Below are 23983 nucleotides of genomic sequence, written 5' to 3'. Positions count from 1 at the left end.
GTTTACAAACAAGACCAATGGTCCCATAGTGGTGCATAAAGCGATTTCCATAGGACTACCAAAAACTCCAGGTTCAGCAATTTCTAGGTTAAATAAATCCTGAATGTTGTAGTGAAGATGAAAATGTAGTGAATATATAGTCTATGCGGCCTACACGAGTGTCGATAAATCATTTGGTGGCCTTTATAAACAAATAGGTTCCCCACCCCTGGTCTACCCATCCAAACAGGGTTCAGGTAGGTGGTATGCGATCATGGTTAAGAACCACTGGTTTAAATCATCGAATGAAACAACAACCTGTAAAACGGCCATCAAAAGCAAATATGTCTACCCCCTCAATAGTATTGCCCCTGTATTAAAGTATACAGTATACATATGTTCCAAAAAATAAGAGTCTTTGGTAATTCGAGATTGATTTCTATCTACGAACAGTTGCTTTACTTTTTTCGGTTTAGGTTCTTGAGCATTTTATCGTTTTATGCGACGGAGCGATTCAAAACTGCCGGAACACAGCGCAAATAAACAGACTTCAACAAGGAGCTAGGGTAAGTGATGCAATAAATCCGATTTGTGAACCGACCTGCTCAACGTGTTTCCTGCAGGGTTTGTGAAATACTGCAGCCTCGCTTAATTCGGACCCGTTTGGGCCAAAACATTGTCCGGAAGAGGCAAATATCCGGATTAACCGATGTCGATTAGTTCAAGGCTTACAACATTACAAATCATTTGTATCTAAGTTTTGTTCGAATTAACCGAGGTTTACTGTAAAAAGGATTCATATAAGTATTTTTGATGAACTCGGATATATTTAAATGTAAATATTACAGTAATCTCAAGCAATTCTATTTGCATGTCATATAAAAAGACAACTAAAAATGCTTTAATGTGCGAATTATAGTTGTTCTATGAAAGAAAGTCAACTGATTTAATCCGGAAATGAACGTTTTCATCTTGTGATCAACAAACTAAGTTAAGACATAAATTCATAACTTGGATTAGCCCTGAAGCGTCTATGCAGACCATCGATACACTCACATAGAAATAATAGTACGCCATGCCTCCCGAAGACGTTATACCGAATCAGAAATCAGCTTAACAAACTAAAGTTTAACAATTTTTTTTGCTCCCCAGTTGCAAGAAGAACTTTCGTCCCGTGTCGCCCACTTGTGGCCAGCTCGTGCTTACGACGACATCCTTAAGGAGCTCGTACTCCAAGTCTCAGAACTGGTCCAGTGCGAAAGATACACGCTGGCTGTTGCTCTCATTGACAACTGCAATATCGAGGGAAGTCTCCAGTTCGCCCGCTCCTACGACATGTTGCTCCAAAAACCGAAAGGAGGACTCTTTGATGAAGAGGAGGAAGTAAAGAAAGTTGTTGACATGACCAAGTAAGTAACCCGAATGTTTAAAGGAAAACCGATCTCACTAAAAAAGCTTAAAGGAAAACCGGTCACACTAAAAAAGCTTAAAGGAAAACCGATTACACTAAAAAAGCTTAAAGGAAAGCCGATTACACTAAAAAAGCTTAAAGGAAAACCGTACACACCAAAAAAAGCTCAAAGGGAATCCGTTCCCATTGAAGACATGTTAAACAGATTAATTTAAATTTAATTTTGTTCTTCTCCTGGATTTGACATGTAGGAAACAATATAAATAGATTTGCAAGTAATCAAAAACCAGTTTATGACGTCACATTACAAACAACGAGGCTGGCTACGGTGCTTGTGATTCGACTTTCGTTGGATTCTCCACTCAACCTGTGTAGCTCAGTTGGTAGAGCGCGAGTCCCGGAATTGTCATGGGTTCGAATCCCACCGGAAGCTAGATTTTTGTAGCCTGTGCTTTGCCATATGGGAAAGCTTGGGGACCGACGCATTGTGGTTCAACGGAAAAGCTATTACCGTTTTAATTTCTACTTTTAATTAGATTAAAGAAATCCGACTGGGTGTTCAGCCACAAAGTAATCAAGAAAACGTTGGAAACGAAAAAAGTGAGTCAGCAAGTTTTTATGGTTAATTATACATACGTCAGCAAAAAAATCGCGTGAATATTTGTGTATTTTTTTTTCAGACAGTCAACATGTCAAAAATTACACCGTTTTCCGAATTCAAACTTGAGGTAAGCGAATCCATTTGATATTGGTTAATAGCAGTCTAAATTTGGCGAAGCTTTTATTTGAAATTTATCCTATAAAATAATCGCACAAAAATATAACGTTATTCAAATATATCATTATCATATGGCTATGTAGGTTTTGTATTCCAAATATTTTTGACCCAAAAATACAAGCTGAAGTCTAAATCGGGCGAAGCGTTATTTGGCAATTTCTCATTTAAAAATAATCGTGGAATATTTGTAACAATATTCAAATATAATTTTGACAAAACATACAAGTCCTTTTTTCCTGTTTAACTTGTAAAATCTTTGCCCATGCCTCAGGTATCACTGCATTCGTCCCTATTTTGCTTGCGTTTTTATCACCGCTTAATTGCTTCTATCTTTAATTCTTCTTTCTCTGTTGTATACGGCAGCAACTTACATCCCTTCTGCTGGTTTTATTGCGCCTGATAATCACACAACACGGTGTGATACTTTATACCAGTGGTTCTCAACCTATCTCATTGTCGGGGCCGAATTGGAGTTTTTTAAGTGTGTTAGGAGCCGCTAAAAAAACGAGACCCCAGAAAATAGCAATCTTTGGTGGTTTTCTGAGGTCTGGTGCGAGCCACAAAATAAGTCGTTGGGAGCCGCGGTTGAGACTCACTGTTTCATACACACATATTGACTTGCATTTTTAATTTTTACGTTTTATTTACCAACAATGTTAATTTTTAAGGATGAAAAACGCGGATTTAGTTTAAAGACGGTTCTGTGTGTCCCGTTTTACGATGGAACTGACAGATTGTTGGGTGTTTTACATCTTGGAAATAAAAAGACTGGGTTTGATGAAAACGACGAAGCCACTATTGAGGTAAGGGTCATTATGATTTTGTGTTAAATGTCACTTTTCAATGCAACTCCTTTTTCATGGGTTGTTAACGCAGGACAGGACTTCTCAAACTTTCTTGCTCTGCCACCCAATTTTAGAAAAGAAATTTCTACAGGACCTCTTGATGGGTATAGCCTATACACGTGAATGATGTTTAAACAATAAATTTACGCACATATACCATTTATTGTGACAATGACATAATAAAGCATTATATTTCGCGACCCCAATTTACGTCGCGACTAATAGTTTGAGAAGCCCTGATCTAGGGCAAACCTTTTTTAAACCTTTTTTTTCGCGTTTGCATACCCTTGCTGTGATCGGGGTTTTGAGTTTTCAATTCGTAACAAACCCCATAAAGCAATTACTTGTGTTGCATAAGAAGCGCCCGGTAACAAAATCAACTGTGATTCAGTGTGTCGTGTTTTGATCTGTCTGCTTCAGCAAATCTCATTTTAAATCCAATAATATGAAGCTAATACGGTTTAATCGCCGAGAATCATTTGGGAACCGTTTTTTTAACAATCGTAACGCAATAATTTCTCGTACGAACACAAATTGGGAACTAGAATAGTGGTTTTTCTATATATTGCCAGTTTATATATACTATATCATATTTAACGATGTATCACATATACCATTTACTATATTTATAATGGATATATATTTGGCACCTACATTTCATTGGGTCCCTATCTTTTTCCTGGCACTTTATAACATAATTGTTTCTGCAAGCATAATCTAATGGGTCCCCACACATATGCATATGCGAATTGGTAACAGTAAAAATAGGGCACAATCATTGTTAGATATTTACCAATTTACTATACACATCATTTGATCTACACATATGATTGTTTTTGCAAGCAAAAACGAATGGGTCCCCACACGCGCGTTTGTGCGGATTTATGGTAAACAAACATCCTGGTTATTTTTAGATTTTTAAGGAAAAAAGTGAAAATGTGTTTGATAACTTAATAAAACGACATAGCATAGCTGCGCAAAAACAGCTAATATCTAATCACCAACACGACTGTCTCGTAAAACGTCCGGCGGACGTCAAGCTGAGCACTCCCGCTGCATTCACACGCCTTAATCGTAAACAAGTGAATTACTCCCTTGAGAGTTGAGACTTCTATCTGACTGACAGTGTACACATATTATGGGCTGCAAAAGTAACTATTTGGCCGATTAAGGCAAATTTTTAAATACCAAACGAATAACCTACTGCAAACAATTGTTTAACATTTCAGCACATTAGGGCTTGTATTTCTTGCCTAAAACTTATTATTTGGGGGTTTAAGGGGTAAAAATGGGTGAATCCAATAAAAAGTTACAAAATTATTTAGAATAGCTTACATTGCACCAACCAACAAAGCATGAAACCCTCAGATTATGTACTTGGGTCAATACAGCCGTTTTAAATTTTTTTCGTTTTGGGGCCTGTGGGTGAACCGCTGGGTCGTTTGGGGTCAAACTTCAGGAGGATCAAATTCGGAACAATAACTAACATCTGTGCAAATTTGAAAAATTTAAAGCACTCTTTCTTGACCAAACGCAATTAACAAACCAGTGTTGGATAGAAACGAATATTTTGGGGGTTTAAGGGGTGAAAATGGGTAAATCTTTTTTTAAGGTACAAAATTCTTTGAAATACCTTATATTGCACCAAAATCCAAAGCATATAACTCCTAAATGAAGTACTTTAGCAAGTATAGCCGTTTTAAAAAATTTACGTTTTGGGGGGCTGTGGGTGAACCGAGGGATCAAACGGGGTCAAAATTCACATGGACCCTCTTTAGACCGATATCTATAATGTGTGTAAATTTGAAAAAGTTTGAACCATTCTTTCTTGACCAAAACGTGGGAACAAATCTGCGTTAGAAAGAAAAGAAAAAAATATGGACAAAAACATAATTAATTGTATATGCTTACGTCAATATAACGTCATGAATTTTAAATCGATCTAAAAGTTGACAGACTGAAGATTTTAACAAGTCTGAAGTCATCCAACGTTTATTTAAGATACGTATACTTCACCTAAGTAATAGGTATCTTCACTATCTTATTCAAATAGATCAGGGGTGAGCAACCTGCGGCCCTTAATTAAAGATTGTGCGGCCCGCAGAGACGCATGGATTTCAATAGTACTGGTAAACGAGTCCAATTATTACATATTTATGAGCCGATTAATGCGCCTGATGCTAGTTTTCTGCGATCTGGCAAAATGTGGCTAGAATCAAATACGAATTATACTTGTAGTTAAGCATATTTGGTAAGAAACAAAGCAAAATCACTTTGTGTGATGCACATGTGCGGCCCTCGATCCAATTTTGACATTTATAATTGGCCCTACCGTAACAAAGGTTGCCACCCCTGAAATAGATAGTTATACACACAGTATATATCTAAAAGTTGAGGCACAATTCAACTTGCAAAAAGCTAAGTAATTAGGACATTGTGGCAAAGGTATAAACAGGGTTGCCATCGACATGAAACCAAAAATAAGGACAACCGAAAAATTAACTTTTCATACGAAACGAAACAAACGTTTTTGAACAAATATTTGCATGTATACGAGCCATGACATATCATATGCAATATTTGGACCAGAAACAATCTGTTCCAGCAACTCCTTGTTTATAAAGAATACTTCGTGCATCTCATGACAGCTCAGGTCTAGGTTTACTTTTACTTATAGCAGGGATTTGACTGTCATTTCACTAAGTTTGTTCCTTGTAATTGTTGAAAATAAGACAAAATAAGGACGTAGGTCAAAAAGAAGGACATTTCTTAGAAATAAGGACAATAAACGTTTCTAAGACATAACCCTTCAAAATAAGGACAAATCTTAGAAATAAGGACGGTATGGCAACCCTGGGTATAAATATAGAATACATCCTTTTCATCCATTTACATTGATTAAAATATTTGACAACATTCTGTAAATATTGTGTGTGGTGTGGGGTTTGAATTCATGAATAGATTTAATGCGTTGGGATTCACAAAATTATAAACTAATAAAAACTGATCTGATCAAAACAACAATATCAGTCAGGGAGTCGACCCGCTTGTCATATGGGTTCAGGTTCGCTTTGATTTGTTTTTAAGGGTTCGGGTTCGGTTCAGGTTTTAAAAAATGTATATTTTCTGGTTCGGGTTTTGTTCCGGTTTGGGCAAATTTATCCGGTCCGAACCGGTTTGCGGTTTTTAAAGCGGTTAAATTTTATATTCGTTTCAATTTAATTCCACCCATCATCTACCTGGCCTTATCAAATCCCAAAGCATTTTGCTTGTGCACTGTTATTTTTGACACGATAAAAACCTTGGTTGAAACCGAATCAGTTGGTTCATGTGAAGGAATTTATATTTTGCTTAATGGCATCATCAGTTCCTTATTCCAGTAGGACATTTAAAACCGTGGTCGTTTTTCAGTCGATTCGACCTTATCTGATGAACGGGTTGCTTTTCGCAAACGGGTTTAATTCTATCACAATCAACAAAGCGAAGACCGATGTATCAGACGAAATTGTTCGTTTTCACACAAGATGTACAGAGAACGAGTTCGAAAGAGTGAAGGTGAGTATCGAACCTTTACCGACACCTAGTGGTGCGCACGACGACCCTATACGATTTCTATGTCGACATACACATAGTCGATGACGTAAAATATTATAATATACTTTGTAGAAGAATTGGTGTTTCAATTGTGATGTTACGTCTTTTTTATGACGTAATTATATTATTTGTGACGTCACCATTGCATGACGTCATATGAAACGTTCGCAAACGTTGAAGTTCAAACAAACTCACAATATTTCGATTTTTTCTTCTGTAAAAATATTTTTGTGTTGTAATTGTGATGACGTAATACAATTCCTTGTGACGTCATAGAACGAGCCGATACCGGATGGCGAGAAGTACAACTTGTACGAGTTCACATTCAGCGATTTGTTGATGAGTGATGACGAAACAGTGATGGCTTGCATGAGGATGTTTAAGGACTTGGATGCTTTCAACTTGTTCAAGATAAGACAAGAGGTGAGGGGGTTGTAATGGGGCTGAAAGGGATTTTTTTGGGGGAGTGGGGGAGTAATGCCTTTTTTAATGTTTATAGTCAACTTAGCAGGAGGTATGATAAAAATGTCACTTGGTGTAACAGTTTCAGAAAGAATGATTAAAAACAAACCTTTTGATATTTTTAATGTGTAAAAAATCAAATACACTGCAAATAAGAAGAGCGCTCAAGTTATTATGGGGCCCAACTATTTATCGCGTATCTGATGAAGCGAACATATTTGTTTGTTTTTAAGGAGTGATTTGAACTGGTTAGGACTTTTATGGTAGGATATTTAGACATTGGGCAAAAAATGCGGGTTTTTAAAGCACATGGAACTGTTTATATTCTGCAACACAGAGAAATACTAACAACACACTTGCTTAAAAAATGATGCCTGTATTCTAAATAAAATCATTGACTGATTGTGTTACATGAAAATATTTTTTGTTCTCAATTGTTTAAACTTGCTTTATTTTGCAGACAATGTTACGTTGGGTGATAAGCGTGCGCAGATGCTACCGACCTGTGTATTATCATAACTGGAGACACGGACTTAACGTCGCCCACACTATGTTTCTGCTACTGGATCGAATGAATAAGGACGATCAGGTATTAACATGCAAAGGTCGTGGGTTCGAAACTCAGCAAGGGTTAAGTTATACACGTGTAGCTGTGTATGCCAAAATTGCCAACATGGTTAAGTACAGTGGTTCTCAACCGGGGTCCTCGCCCCCCTAGGTGTGCCACAAGCTGTAACACCCACTAAAAGTCATTGAGCCATTTTCGTTTCTGATGGGCAAAATTGAGTGCGTGCTGCAAATATATTTATTCCTTAACACTCTTCATTAATATTGAGGTTTGTCACGATTATAGTTTGTTGTTTACTCTATTTGATTTGTTTAAATCCGAAATTAATACAGAATTTCCAAGCGAGTTTGCCATTTAAATTTTTTGCAGGGGGACACAGATCTTACATTTTTATTTAAAGGGGGCAACGAAGCCCAAACTATACTTTTAGGGGGTCACGGTTCATAAAAGGTTGAGAACTATTCGTCTATAACTTGTCGCAAGCGCTATATTTTCGCAAGGTTCTGCGTTCTAATCCTATCGTCGTGTTTCCATCAGCAAGGAACTTGAGCGTATTGCTTCAATCCAGAGTAACCTAATGGGTTGAATTAAGTTGAAGTTGCCAACCAAAGTAAAAAAACAGGCGTAATGTATCAACAAATGTGTAGCTCTTCCAGCAGTTTTTTTTATAATATGCCGACGCTTCGATGTCCCATACGAGACACCTTCATCAGGGTAATGACATAAATTTAAGGCAACATTGGTTTCAGTACGAAACTTTTCTGAGCATCAAAATTGTTTTGTTTTATCAGACCCCGGGTTTGCCGACAATGTTTACAGACAGGGAGAAGTTCACTCTTGTGGTCGCTTGTTTCTGTCACGATATCGATCACCGCGGAACAAACAACGCCTTCCTAATCAGGTAACGATTTCACTGCAGTTAATTAAAGTAAGTATCTTAAACCAGTTGGTAACCTGCACCCATGATGGCAACAGCGATTGTTGAAATGTCTGCACCAAAAATTTTTTTCTCTACTCACAAGTACTCTGCCAGCTATGTCTTTTATGAAAAGTAGTAAAATTAATGTATTTGTTTACGGAAAATGCAACGGAAAATTTTTCCTCTTTAAATTATTTCAATTTTCGTTCTCATAAAAATCTCCAAAAATTAGTTGTTAGCTCAGAACATAAGTGTCGGAATTGATAATGCAATAAACGCGTCTTAAACTTGGGGGGGGGGGGGGGGGGGAGCCGAAACACGCACTGTACTACGCGCAATCAGTGTTATTTACCCGGGTGAAGGCGACCTGTATAGGACGTCGAAAAGTCAGTGCAAAAATACAATTGCATACACACCTCTATAAAGTCAATACTACTTATGGTGCATATAGTCCCAAAGTTAAAAGTTTACTGAATCTGACTGCTGAAAACGACTGTACAAAACAGTATTCAAAACATTAAAAATTCAAAATATTAAGACCATTTTGTTATGAACATAAACCATCATATCAATTTCATTTCAGGGCTGCTGCACCGATGGCGATTCTGTACAACACATCGACCTTGGAGAACCATCACTACGACACATGTCTTCGCATCAGTAGTATGGAGGGAAACAACATTTTCGAGTCTTTTACCGAAAATGAGTTTTCTGATACATGCGAACTTGTGAAACACGCCATCCTAGCAACAGATCTTGCCCTATACTTTCAGTGAGTTGAATCTTATCAGGAAGTTGGTGTCGTTTTCAAGGTTTTGTCACAGAAGAGGGTTGCAAGTCGGATCAGACTTTTTAGAACCGTGTTTAAGTTTACCAAAATAATGGGTTTGATTTGATTGAGTTGAGTTCATTTTGCTCTGTAAAAATCAAAGCGACACAATTGCACTAAAACAACCACCAACCTGGAAATAGCTGCGCAACGTTGAAACGTTATGAGACGCAAAACAGTGGAAGGCACAATTGGTGGATAATGATTAACCGCGCTGCAGATACACTTTATTATTAAGCGTTATGTGACTGGGGTTTACAAAACAGTGAGGTTGGATGGCGTATTGTGGGGGAACACGACTGGGGGAAATGTTGGTGGGACCAGTCGAGGGGCCCTAAAAGAACTAACCACCCGTGTCAGGGAAAGAGGGTGGGGTTCGACAGGAAAAGAAACTACCGAAAAAAAACCTTGATTCGGTCATGTCTTCACATGTGGCCTTAATTCCATCGTAATTTACTTGTTGTATTTAACTTTTGGGCCTAAGTTGGACTTATTTTCGGCTTTGACCCGCTTACAAATGTCCAAAAGTATTGAACATCGTAATGTTGACTCTATACATTATCTTTTTCGCTTAAATAATGTGCGCGTTACACTTACATCCGACTTTGAAAAAAATAAGTTAGACATTACCGAAATAAGTTTAATGTAACAAACGTTTCGTTGGATTTCAGACGGAGAAACACATTCAAGGGATTACTGGAGAAGAAACCGCAAGAGAGAGATTTCAGTGATGGAAACCGAATGCTGCTCATGTCGATGATGATGACCGCATGTGACCTCTCATCCATTACTAAGCCATGGGAGGTTCAACAAAAGGTCAGTTGGATGAGAGAAACGATTTGCACACAAAGGGTTTGCCTAAATGTTCAAAACTTCACAGTTATTTCAAACTGCACTAGTTTTCATGCTTTGTTGTCTGTTAAAGTGTTTTTTTTTTTCATGTTGCATTTTTTGTATCCCTTTGTGGGTTAACGGGCTGTTATTATCACATATCCATGAGTTGGGTTAAAAAACAAACGCAGCAAAATTTGCTTTGTCAAGTTTCGGGTACAGATTTTTTTGGGCATGCGGTGGGATTCGAACCCATAAGTTGAAAATCAAGAAGACCGTATTGCGTGCTTTGCCAAACCCTTTATATTTTTACATTTTTTTATAAAAGCAATTTATTTAAGTCCAAAACCAATGGAAGATACCCTATAACGAAGCCGAGTGTGTATGTTCAATCCAAACCGAATTTTACAACTTGCTATGTCTGGTATTTTATCGCTTTTATATCGTGTATAGCATCACAATCGTAAACTTTAACGATCTCAAGGTCGTTTAGAGTAAATAAACCTTCTTTTTACCTTACGATGTATGGAAAAACGAAGTTTAGCAAACTAAAACCGCTTAAATACGTTCTAACATCGCAAAATTAATCGACATTTGTTGAAATTTTTGCAAAGTTATATTCACCCCATACTAAATTTCTAACAGTTATGTTTTTTTTGGTCAAGTTGTTTTTAAAATCTGTATCTAGTGTGTTTGTAAAAATGTAATCAGGAATTAAGTTATTAGCTGCTCTGCAAGTGTAAATAATTGTAATTTCAAGTCTTTGAAAACTTCATTTTAAGTCTTAATTAGAACGCTATTGCCAACACATAAAATTTATTGTGGGTTTGGAGCAAAATATCCAAGTTTCCACAAACAGTTAATAGTCTGTTTACACAATGGAGTTAAAAACTTTTGTTGAAGAGTAAAAAATTAATCCGCCTAATTTCCTCCAGATGGCGCACCTCGTCACGAGCGAGTTTTACGACCAGGGAGACATGGAAAGGAAACTTTTCGGAACCGAGCCGATGCCAATGATGGACAGAAGCAAAGCGGGAGATCTTCCCAAGATGCAAATCGGTTTCATCGATGGAGTTTGCTCCATGGCTTATGAGGTTAGATTAGCAGTTTTTACCCGTTTCTTCCTGACATTGCTTTTAACGCCGCGGTTCGCTTTTTATTGTCGTGGTTAAATGGTAGTTTTTTTAGGTGTGAAAGGAGCCGCAAAAACCTGTAACCTCAGGAGTTCACTAAGATTTTTACCTTGAAAACTAAAATAGCAATCTTTGGTGGTTTTCTGAGGTTTGGTGCGAGCCGCAAAATAAGTAGTTGGGAGCCGCATGCGGCCCTGAGAGCCGCCGTTAAGAATCACTGCAACGATTTAAAATAAGAACTCAAATCACAAAAAGAAATTTTCGATCGAGGACAGTTTCAGTTATTTAAAGACACTGGGATGGGGGTTAGGAACTTAATTTACGTGTAGAACTAAGTTTATATGTTGGTTTTATTGTAATTATTATTATTATAAAACCTCAATTAAACCATAATACACCTGACTGTGAGCATTTTCACACAGTAAGCAGTTAAGTATTCTCAAATGCCTTTTGCGCAATTCACAAGCTTTGCGTGATGCGAGTTCTTGCGTGTGTAGAATGCATTTTCGTTTAAACATTCAGCTAACGATGTGTTTATACTTGTGACTTCTATTTTTAATCGATAACATTTTTTTTCCTTTTTTGCCATTACGGGATCTGCCGTTCGTTAGTGTAGTGCCGAACGGTTTAATGTAGAGACGTGTATATATAGGCATGTTGAATAGCGTGTAAGTGCCTACACCAGTGGTTATCAACCTTGTCAGGCTTGCGGAACATTTATTCACACATTCCTCAGCAAAAACTCCAAATTCCCCCAATTTTTGTAAGCAGACGTTTTTTAAAGTATAGAGATACTTGATACATACAATATATATTTAGTTTGGAACTACAGTGATTCGTTTCAGAGGATTTGTATAATTGATATTTTCGCCAAAGCTTCTGGTAAAAAATCCACGATCTAACAAGACATAAAAGGCCAATGTTGTTCCATCAGTTTATTAGTGGAGAATTTCTGGATTGTTTTCGCTCTGAACTGCAACAGATGTTCGGTTGAATGCAGGTTTTCCGATTTTTGTCTTGTAGAAATCGATAAGCGTGCCTGGGGGGTCAGTTGCACCCCCAATTTTCGCTCCCTATCTCTGTCCAATTGATAACAACGCAATCTAGACTGAAAGATTGTCTGAGGTGAAAAACGGCAAAAACAACCTTTTAACGTCGAATGTGACGTTTCAGTCACGTGACTAATTAAGGGATGAGTCAGTTTAAAATACAAAATATTATCGTCATGGCAACGTTTGCACAACAATAAACGCGTCTTGGTCAGGGACGTGCTATACATTAAAAAATTTTCCACGTTTCCACAAGGGCTTTTGATATTATTCACAACTCTTTTCCGCAAGCCTTTAGTGCCTGCTGATATCTTCGTATTTAAGAGTTGTACGCCGGATATTAAAGAGGTCCTTGTCGAAACGTAGATTATGTTTTACACACATTTAATTACAAATTTCTACTGAACCAGACGTGACTTGCAAGTTTTAGTTTTGAATATTTAAAACTCTTAAACCAACTTAAAAACAGTCAAACCAGCAAGCTAGCTAAGAAACATCAAATAAACAAACAGACCAATAAAAAAACAAACAAACAACAAACTATCAAACGAACACACAACAAAACAAACTCATGGGAAAATTACGGAATTCCGTCCACAGAAAGCCACACATATTCGTTCATTTGACCCTCCTGTTTGTTGACACTTTCCAGGAACCGCTATTAGTTTACGATGGGTCGGGTTTTGGGAAAGTACGTAGTAAAAATGTTTTATCGCTCCAGAGGTCATGACCCCAGGGGGCGGGGTGGCACGTGAATGGTTACGTAATGTATGCTACAGGTGTTGTGACATTGGACTTTCCCAAATAGTATAAGGCAGAAGACTAACCGGGTAGGGATTTACTTTTATTTGTACGTGTGATCAGTGGTGGGATTCAAACTTGTTTGTCTGCTGGTTCTATCACAAAAGTCATATTTTTCAGCCGATTCTGTTACAAAAAGTCGATTGACAGTAACCAGTAATGCTAACCGGTTTGCTGATCTCATATATTTAGTGAGACGGTTCTATAGAACCGGCGCAAAACGACTGATTCCCACCACTGCATGTGAGACACTTTAGGTCTGCGAATATGTTCTGTGAAGTTGATAGAAGGCCCAATTTTAAATGATCTTCGTATGGTTTAGCAACTATTATGCAGTCTATTTGGGAGGAATGAAAACGTTTTTAATTGTTATGAGAGGAATTCGTCGATAAAGGCTGGGAACTACACTCACACAAACGCTAAATTATATTCAAATAAGCAATTGTAACGGTTCGAAAAATCCGTAGTTACGATTTTGCATCAAAGTAATTCACCAGATGAGGTTTACGGAATTTATGTTGGACTTTAACTATTTTCCACCCATCAGCAAATTTACATCTTAGGCATAGATAGAATTACACAGAGAGCGCGAATCATCGTAAAATACCCAAACCGCCAGCCAATACAACAACAGTAGTATTGTTTGCTCGACTAGTATCAAGTTTTACAATGCCAGGTCCCACTAATGTAGGTTTGCATTGTAGGTTGATTTTGCGAGCTACGTGCGGTTTTGCGAACATCCAATGAGCGCAGCTCAAATTTTCCGATCAGACTGCCTTCCCGTAAAACCACAAAACAAACAAGCAAGTGTCATTAGTTATATACGAGCCAAGACAGAACAAGAGTAGAACAAATAAAGGCAGCCCAAAGCAGCTATTGAGAAATCGTTAATAAACGACGGCGGGGATCAATAAATTTACGTTTATATCTGTTGGTTTTCTCGTTCGTGGCTCACCAGAGAAGTGTCTCTCCGCCTCAGCAAACCCACAAACTGCTCTTTTTCTCGGGTTTTTGCGTCGCGACGTCTTTTCAGCGTTTTACCTCACATCTGCAGTTCAGATCAGCTGTTTTTCTAGTGTTAAAGTAGATATGTTAAGAATTTAATGCACAGACAGGGTCAATATATGGTCATGGTGTACGTATGAAGTTTAAATTGTCTGTTTATCTCAGTTCTTAAATGCAGATCGAGTTTAAACGGAAACAACGAAGAGCAAAGTTTGTTTTGTATCTGATTAACACAGCTACATACAAGCCCCTCGTTATTAGATAATAGTTTAGGTTTTGTAAGAAAAAAGGTTTCCGATCATTCAACTATCAACACTGGTTCTCAAATTTAAACAATCTTTTTGACAACTTATAGGTTTTCACTTGATTGTCTGACTTAAAGTAAACGAGCTTAAAAAATTGAAATCCAAAGTTGTCGTTCTTGTGAAATGAGGAATCTTTACAGGTAGGAGCTGAACATTTTCACAACTCTTGCTATGCTGCTATAATTTACTAACCTAAAGTATCACTTATTTTAACATGAAACCAAAACTCAAAATAGTTTAAAAGTTGGACCAGATCTAAGAGTTTTTTTAAAGTCATGTGAATAAGCGTCGAAGGGTTCGAATAGTTATGGATTAGAATAATGCGAACTATTAACTATCGGTATTTCAGAACAAATAGTCAAGCTTCGCTACGATTCGAAAGAAAAAGACACGCTTTGCTATATACGAAATTGAAACTGACGATTTGTTAGGATTCGAAACAGTCAAACGCTTCTACTTAGGATTCGAAAACAGATACCGTGCCTAATTATAATTCGAAACAGACACTCGTGTGTAGTTAGAATTCAAGACTTTTGGCCAACTAGGGACTAAAACAAAAACCGTGTCTAAATAGGTTTCGAATCGGATAACCGTATTTTGATAATTTCGAATATCGATTCGCTTGCCGGGATTTGAATTGAGTTTCTAGGTTCGATGTAGCTTATCAAGATGGCAACATTCACACAGTGTTCAAGCGAGTTACCGCGATATTACGGCGAACGTTGAAACAAACGACCATGTTTGAACATCAAACATATGTGCACTGCTGAACAAACACAGGCCCCGTATAACAGCGGTTTGGAACCTTCAGTATTGAAAAAGCAATTTTGCTGCGTTCCAACCAAACGACAAATTACTTAGAACCAAAAAATACATTTAATCGCCAACTTATCGTGGCACTAAGTATATGTTTCACTTCGACATGCGTTTCAACTATTTGAGTACTGAGCTGTGTGGCAATTATTAAGGTATTATGTGCAATTACAACACATGCACAACATTGGGCCGATTGCATTGCTGCTACTCCAAGTCTTTGGTATGCAGCCGTAATCATAGAAGGGCCAAATTCGACCAATATTATTAGACCGTGGATCGCACCTTTATAGAATATGAGATGACCGTTGCTCACTAAACACGCTGTAATTAAGTTAACAGCAATAAGTCAAAATCAGTGAAAATGAGAAGTCTCCTTTATAGTTTTATCAACTTTAGTTTATTACTTATCTTAAAAAGGAGACAATTACACACAAAACATTCATTTTCATGTAAATATCTGTATTCAAAACAGTCGATGTGGAATTAGAGATAAAAACAATCAACTGCGTCAACGAAAATCGATTTTGGGTCTGCGGGTCTTTTCGCACAAATGATAACGAAAAAATTCTCGTCAATTGAGCTAACCTTTGTGTATTTACGCGCCTTTGTGATGTCACGCCCATTGTGTGCTGCCGCGATCGTTATTGTTACAAACAAACGTTACAACATTGCGTCACTGTCCATTTATGACGTCAATATATGACGACAAACGCGTAGGAGGCCGTTTCTCAAAAGGACTTTGCTTTGGAAAACTTGTAAACGCAAATAATAAAAAGAAGCACGGTTTGAAGAGGTCTGTGCTTTCCAAGCTGAAAACTTAAGCATAAACAAGTCACAATAACAATATAAATCATTCATTTAGCGATCAGAAGCCAAGTTCAAGTGATTGTATTCTCATGACCTTAGTAAACTCCTTTGTGTGAAGTCAAGTTTAGACCAAAATTCTGCCTTTCATTGCAATTTATGATCTTTAAGATATACCTTATACGAAAAAAGATGATCAGATGATGTTAAAAAACACCCGTTACGGAACCCGAAATATTTAAGTACGACTCGATTGAAGTATTTTGCTTGACATGAGTCTAGAATTTACCTGAGTGTGACTCGATTATTTTGCTTGATATGACTCGAATAAAGTCGAGTATTCTTCCTTTTATGACTCGAGTATTTTTCTAAGAGTGACTAGATTAGAGTTGTGTATTCTGCGTGATATGACTCGAGTAATTTGCTTTTTATAACTCGTGTGAAATAAAGTCGAGTGTTTCGTGTCTCGAAATAACCAATAAAATATTAAACCAAAATCTATATCCCAGTTTTGCATCCATAACGACTCACAAAAATGTCAATTCAGGATGTAAACATTTCTTCTTATTTGCAGATGATGGCCGACTTCTGTCCAGGTTACGCTCCGCTACGAGACGGGATGATGAACAACCGGCAACATTGGAAGGACGCAGCCAGTAAGTTCGGCATCGAAATTGATTTTTATTTTTGTTTTGTTTCGGACATTAACGCTTTTCGCGGGAATATGCGTGTAAAGCTAGGAACTGTGCTGGGTCGCATATTCTAGTAGAACCAAACAGACCACTACAAAGTTATAGAACCAAATAGACCATGTTCAAGCTTCTAGAACCATTATAGAACACGTAAAAGGTTTAAGAAACCAAATAAACCGTGTATAAGATTCCGGAACCAAATAGACGAGGTACAAGGTTCTAGAACCAAATAGACCACTTACAAGGTTTTGGAACCAAATAGACCATGAGCTTCTAGAACCAATTAGAACACGTAAAGAGTTCAAGAAACCAAATAAACCATTTATAAGATTCCAGAACCGAATAGACCATGTACAAGGTTCTAGAACCATTCATATCAGAGTAGAAGTAAATGGCCACGCACAAGAACCAATTATTATGCGTACAAAGTTCTAGAATCATTGAATTAGAATATAATATTCTAGAACCACTTGAGTAGTGTACAAGGTTCTCGAACCAGTTATTAAGTTTACAATATTCTCGAACATACTAAGCAATCGTACAGCTACAATTCTTTTTATTTTTTGCAGTCGCCCAAGGTCATGACCTTGACGCTCCGAAGACGCAGAAGAAGGATGAGGACGAATACGGAAGCTTGTGGGTGAAATACTGGAATATGGACCCCGAAAACTTTATCTGGGGCATCGACCCCAACGAAGTGCCCCCTGAGGTATGTGATGTAACATGGACAACATTTCACGGAATGATGTTCAATGTGTTTATCACTGCGTCGTATAGCCTGCTTTTTGCGACGCATAACCGCATTAAATCGCAGTTATGTTGAAAAACGGCCTTTAGATTTTCTTCACTAACTGTACAACCTCGGTAGTTAAGATGGATATATCTTTCAAAAGCCGTTCTTATCACAAAGCAACGCAACATTGTAGGGAACAAACTAATGTCAGTTTCTGTGTATTCCCTTGGGATAGCTAACAACCTAATTTTTCTTTGACGTTGGGTCCAATGTTGGGAAACTAAATAATTTAAATTCTCGCATCGATTTTCCAACATTTGTGGTCTTACGAAAAACTGTTTAATCCTTTTCCATCGATCTCGTTCTTGTTTTGAGCAGATAGCGCGGGTTAACTAGGTTGCCGCTTGCAAATTCTACAGCTATCCACTCTTGTGCTAAAAACTTTGTCTTGACGGTTTTTGCCTATGATTTTGGATTCTATTCTTATTGCGGTTCGATCGGTGTATCAGGTTAAATTTTTGCAATTGGGATACAGACATAGAAAGACATTAATAGAATAAACGTCACTTCAAATACTCTAAATCAGTGGTTCTCAACCTTTTTGCCTTTGTGGACCCCTGTTGGTATTGTCAAGCTAATCGCGGACCCCTTTGAAGGTTTTGGTATTTTTTGTCCTTTTTTATTAACAAGCAAAAAAGGTGCAGAATATACCAACCACGTTTGGTCCAGGACCAAAATTTCAATCACTTTGACCGGGATGCGGCATCGGAACTCAATAATAAAGAGCCATTACATTGCCACTGAAAATTTACCTCTGTTGCATCACAATGGGGTTAAAATGTCACAATGCATTTTGGTTTGTCGCGTATGAAGAACGATTTTAAACAAGTTTCATGCTATTTTAAAACGCTGAAACATATTTTTTAAATAGCGCTTTATCAATATCGTTGTCTGCAAAATTGGGAAGTTGTGACGGACCCCCTGAAAACGCGTTGCGGATCCCTGGGGGTCCGCGCACCCCCGGTTGAGAACCACTGCTCTAAATCATAGTTTAAACAATAGGATGTAGCCTACTAAGATTTTTGAAAGTGGTTACAAAAAAAATCAATAAATATTTTATTCTGGGTTCGAATCCCACCACATGCTAGATTTTTCTAACCTGTGCCTTGCCATATAAGAATGCTTGGTGACCGGCTGATTCGGTATGATGCCTTTAATAGGCCTGGCGTACTACTATGATTTATATATGAGTGTGCTGTGTTCGCTGGTCTGCATCGACGCTTCAGGGCTGATCCCAGTTATGAATTTATGTTCATCTTAAGTAATGCATTGTTAACAATTCGAAACGGTAAAGAGGCCAGCAACCTTGTTGGAACAATATCGGTTTAGAGAACATGCCATCTTCTCTGACTTGTGCCAAAATATATCATTAAACTTATGGACATTAGACACCTTTCTACGTAGGTCGACCTGTTGCTGCAAAAATGTGATTTTTTTCTAATTTACACACAAGACATACATTAAACTTTTAACGCAATAAACAAATCTCACTTGGCAGGTCGTCATTGAGAAAGTGGTTTTCTCACCCAAAAAGAAGGCCAAACCGTCACCCGGTGGGGACAGAGAGGCACAGGGCACTGAAGTGAAGAAGAAGCGAAACCGGCGTAACAAGGTCGCGGCCGAAGAGCCTAACGCGCCAGGCGCCGCCACAGAAACTGAAAACAAAAGCAAAGCGTGCTTGGTGATGTGACACCGCCACCATGCGGGAGTACTCGTGCGCCACGAACGCAAAACACGGTCGTCGTCAGTAGCAACACACAAATAACGTCACGAGGCAGTTTGACGGCCGCATAATGGTTAAGTTTCCTTCGGAATTTCATCTATCTTACGGTTATAGTGAGGTGTATGTTTCGCTAAATGGCGTATTGTTGACAAGCAAAAGCATGCGGAAAAAGGTTTAAAACCCCCACAGGCGCATACTTTAGCCGTTCGTAAAGTCTGCCGTCCGATTTTGCTGATCAACCATCACTATTTCTATTTATTTCAACGACGATTTGATTTTGAAACGAATAATTTACTCAGTAAAAAGATGAAATTCTTTAGTTTACATTTTACAAGATAAACCACTGAAATCTTCAAATAAGTAAGTTTTTTTAACAAAGCGTAACCATGCAACCCTGCAGTTTAACAGATGCTTCACATACAGACAATAACATAGAAGAAAACCTATCCAGAAATATACTTTATAATTATCGTTTTAACCTTCAATTGCATTCCTTTCCTCGTGTTCTTCAGTTAATATTACTATTCTTCCTATTTTCTTCATGACTTATGCTCGTTTTTTCGCCCCTTTATTTTGTACAATTTTGTCCACAACAAAATGAGTTTTTACCGCGTGTTTTTCGTGTTTAATAAAGCATCGATCATTTGACCGATCAAGATAACTGCATGCAGATGCATATTAAGCACGAAGCAACCAGTAAACACAAGCTTACTGCAGGATTCTACAACTTAAGGTAGGGTGCAAAACCGTTAGCTGTTCGTCAGCGTTAAAAGTTTTGCAGCTGGACTTGTGGTCCACATCAAGATTTTAACGAGAGACTTTAACACTTATTTTATTGCCATCTGCCTGACACTTAGTTTAGCCCCGCTGAGCGCGTACATCTATTGGAAGGTAGGACCAAGAAAAAACCTGTAGCCTATGTCCCGAAACCAAATTTCAGACCATTAAAACACATGCCAAGCAAAATAGACCATATTAAAAGCACGGCTGTCATAAGTATATGATGCCATTTTGTTGCACTTTTCCTTTGGTGTGATGACAACGGGTATAGATGAAATAGGTAAAACAATAGGTTTGCCAGGTCTAAAAACAGCCATATAATAGAGTAGATATGGTCACCATTCATAACAGAACCTTACATTAGTTACGTAGTTAAGTTGCCATGTTCCAACAGTTCGGCCAGTTAAACTTCAAAGAGTAACTGACCCCTGAAGGAAATTGCTGAGTTTTTTTAAATGTTCGCCAAGGATTTGTTTCTGTCACATTTTTTGATTTCTATGGTTCAAAGTCACGTGGTTCTTGCAATAGAGTACAGTGTCAGTGACGTATTATTTAGCGATGTCAACAAATAAACGTTTTTTTTTTAAAACAGACGATTTTCTTTTTTCAGTACTTTTCAGATGATGTCTACGGTAATTTGTTTTTGATGTGATACGCTACGCGACGATAATTTCTATTTCAGCTGTAACATTTCGTTGTTGTGCAATTTTTGAAATTGTTTTACCAGTTAGGTTTGGTTCTTTGCAGAAATTAAAGAGTCGAATACTGATTTAGTAATAAACAAAGCTGCTGGAAACTTCGTAAAATAAGTCTATTTTTCTTGTGTAGATCAAATGTGGCAAAATGTAGAATAATTTCTTCATTTCAAGTCCGTGTTTGCATGTCAGAAAACCTCATTTTGAACATGATACTTACCACCAAAGTGCTAGACAGACTTACCCTTTTTTGTATGTAATTTAGGATTTACAAAAAGATGATAAACGTGTTTTTAAATTTTGTTACAATTTGACATAGGATCTATACAAAAACAAACACATATAGGCCTAATATTAAACTATAATATATATAAACCTAATATTACATGTAGGTTTTTTACCTTCTGAAAAAGACTGACAAAAAATGAACTTTCTGACATCCACAACAATGAAATTTCTCCTGTATAGCTTGTTGTTACTTTTATCGGGAAACATTCCATCAGCATTGGCGTTTGATGTCGGAGATGGTTTTGCTTTGACAATTGGACTTGTGATATCAATTTGTGCTTTCATGGCATGCATCGGAGCATATGCCAGAAGAAAGGGTGGACCGACGTGAACAAAAATTGCATTAAAACTGTAATTGCTACTGAACGAATACCTACTACTGTGTGTCTTACTTCCATTGTCAGATAATTTCATCGACATAATGTTTTTGTTCTTTCAAAACAAGCTTGATTTGGTTGAATTTTTTGTTTTTTAACTTTTAGTTGTGAGACATTGCAACTTGAACACATATTGATTCCACCTCTTCCAAAATTGTTGATTTACCATGAAATTTTTTCTGCAAAACAACTATGAGTACCAAGAAAGGCATTTGATTTTTAAAGCTAGATATTTCAATGAAAAATCATTCAAAATCTTAAATAAAAAATATCTGCAAATATGAAAAATTCCTTCTATACATGGAATAAAAAATCTTTAAATAAAGTGCAATAAATAAAAGTTAGTTCGTATTGTGTTCATATGTTGATGACATGTATGTAGAGCATAGAAAGGATGGGTAACAAATATACTCATTCTCTGAAATAAAACTTTCATTAAGTTGTAGCGCTGGATATTTGATAATCATAACAAAAAAAAACATTTTATGTTCAAGAAAACTTGTGTTTAACTAGACCGACCATATTTTTATCACCTAAAAAGGATGACACAATGATCACAAAGAATAAATGCAGCTGCTTCTTTGGCCCAAAGATAATTCAACCATCAGATATTCATTGCATTTTCTAAAGATAATTAATGTAGTCTAGTTTGGATAGATGTTAACTTTATCTGTTTGTTATTTTCAAAGACCACAACTCATTAAGTTGTACTGTCACAAAGCTGTAGTTATGTAATTTAATAACTGGTGGTAACAGATTCCGATATCACATGTAATTGATTTCATCTTGCATTGACATTCTAAGTTCAAACGCATTAAACAAAAAATTAAAAAATGTGAATACCAATTAAACCAATGCTTTCATTATTATATATATGACTATATATATGCAGCAATGCCCATTGGTTACATGCTGCATAGGGCAGTAGTACCAAAATATGTTTTGCACTGCTTAAGGAGATAATGATATTCTAAACAAATTGGATAGTTGTCTTGGCTGTTCCTTTTTATAATGATTGTTGGATCTCTGTCTGATTTGTGCTCTATGGGTTGACTGTTGAGTGTCCAGAGTAATACAACTTTAATTGAGCCAGGTATAAAAAGCATGCACAAGATTAACCAACTATAACAAAAACCTGTTGAAGAAAATGGCATTATAATTTCCACACGATCAAGTTTGTCAAAGTCAACTACATATACTTACCTTTCTAAAATTAAAAAAATGAACTATTATAAATCAACAGTTTTTTGGGGGTGAATTTGTATTAGCGCAGTTTACACGACACACAAGAACATACAATAAAAACAAAGAAAGTCCTTCAAGGCAGATGATTAAGTCATTGTTTCCTGTTGAAACTGGCCCAAAATTCTTACCAAGCCTGAAGCATCCTGTGACTTAAATAGAAACAATTAAACTTGAACCACAATTTAGAATACAAGTTTTTCTGGATTGTCTTTTAATCATGTGGATGACATTATCCTGTCTCAAAACGTTTTTCTTAGTCACTATTATGTAAATGACATGTTTAGTTGTAAACGAAGTTGAAACGGCTCAGCAGTTGGGGCAAACTAGAAATCACTGGACCATACCCAGTTGAATTGTCATAAAGTTCAAACAAGGGTGCTGCCACCAGTTTGTAGTTTCGAGGAACAGCAAAAAGAGCCTTCTCACCTAACTGAACCAGAAAGAGCTTTTTGTGTTCTTTTGGCTTGGTGATGTGAGCAGGAATGTAGGGATATAAAGGTGGCTCAAAATTGGGCCTCCACCAATTGCCGATGCAATCTTCAATCACCCATTCCTGCTGGACTCCATCTTGTCGCCCCAAGGTCTCAGTCATGAGTCGTTTTAATCCATCAACCTCTTCTTCGCTGTCGTGTAGTTCACCTCCAGGGAGCTTGAAAAATGTGTTTCCAAGTTGAAGTAGCAGAACATGCGGCAATCCATGCTCGTGCACAATCAAGACTCCTTCCACAGATCGACGCTGACCTCCAGTGTCAAATTCTTCCCTCATGCGTTGAAATCGAGCTTGTACTGTTTGGTCCTTCTCAAAAAGCGGCTCTTTAGTCCCAAAAGTGTAGTTTGTCAGAGGGTACAAACTAATCGGTCGTTCGATGGGTTGCTGGACCACTGCATTTTCTTCTTTGCCCTCATTTGAGTTGTTGTACTTGTATTTCGGCCAACCAGTGCCGCTACCGCTCGATCTTCGGCCAGACATCAGTGTTTTCGCTGCTATTTAGTAGTTTGTGGTCGTACGAAAGATGCGGCTAAACAATCAACAACAAACGAAAAACGATTACATAACGGTGAAACACACGCGCAAAAATTCAAATTTGAAAGTGCAAAAAATTAAAAACAACAAAGCAATCACAAAATACCAACAATTAAGTAATATTTTAACAACAAGCACAAAAATAAGCGATGCCGCCGAAACTTTACCACGTTATCACGGTTCAGTGAATATTATGCTCATAGAAATAACAAAAAAACAAAACTAATTTTTTCGACT

General features: G+C 37.3%; 2 protein-coding genes across 3 annotated transcripts in view; one reads left to right on the top strand and one right to left on the bottom strand.

The window, feature by feature from the left end:
* The window catches only part of LOC145230608 (cGMP-specific 3',5'-cyclic phosphodiesterase-like), a 30458-nt gene extending 10460 nt beyond the window's left edge, over nt 1–19998 (top strand). For both annotated transcript variants that reach the window (XM_080096079.1, XM_080096078.1), the window contains exons 5-19: nt 456–545; nt 1132–1388; nt 1927–1990; nt 2071–2118; nt 2837–2971; nt 6425–6568; nt 6884–7030; nt 7530–7658; nt 8429–8538; nt 9140–9328; nt 10057–10201; nt 11152–11310; nt 16704–16785; nt 17391–17530; nt 19113–19998. In XM_080096079.1, the coding sequence (XP_079952205.1) occupies nt 456–545; nt 1132–1388; nt 1927–1990; nt 2071–2118; nt 2837–2971; nt 6425–6568; nt 6884–7030; nt 7530–7658; nt 8429–8538; nt 9140–9328; nt 10057–10201; nt 11152–11310; nt 16704–16785; nt 17391–17530; nt 19113–19304 (2031 nt within the window). In that variant the 3' untranslated portion in view covers nt 19305–19998. The remainder of the gene's footprint in view (nt 1–455; nt 546–1131; nt 1389–1926; nt 1991–2070; nt 2119–2836; nt 2972–6424; nt 6569–6883; nt 7031–7529; nt 7659–8428; nt 8539–9139; nt 9329–10056; nt 10202–11151; nt 11311–16703; nt 16786–17390; nt 17531–19112) is intronic.
* Nucleotides 19999–22612: 2614 nt separating this feature from the next.
* Nucleotides 22613–23928, bottom strand: LOC145230615 (cleavage and polyadenylation specificity factor subunit 5-like). Its single transcript, XM_080096086.1, has one exon. The coding sequence runs from the start codon at nt 23690–23692 to the stop codon at nt 23003–23005; it is 690 nt and encodes a 229-aa protein (XP_079952212.1). The 5' UTR covers nt 23693–23928; the 3' UTR covers nt 22613–23002.
* Between the last annotated feature and the right edge of the window lie 55 nt (nt 23929–23983).

Source organism: Phallusia mammillata, chromosome 5 (genome assembly GCF_965637545.1).
Source record: "Phallusia mammillata chromosome 5, kaPhaMamm4.hap1.1, whole genome shotgun sequence".
Classification (NCBI taxonomy): domain Eukaryota; kingdom Metazoa; phylum Chordata; class Ascidiacea; order Phlebobranchia; family Ascidiidae; genus Phallusia; species Phallusia mammillata.
This window is presented reverse-complemented; position numbering and strand designations above follow the sequence as displayed.

Bases quoted from the DNA above. Each gene is read 5' to 3' on its own strand.
- LOC145230615 (XM_080096086.1), bottom strand. From the start codon at position 23,692: ATGTCTGGCCGAAGATCGAGCGGTAGCGGCACTGGTTGGCCGAAATAC.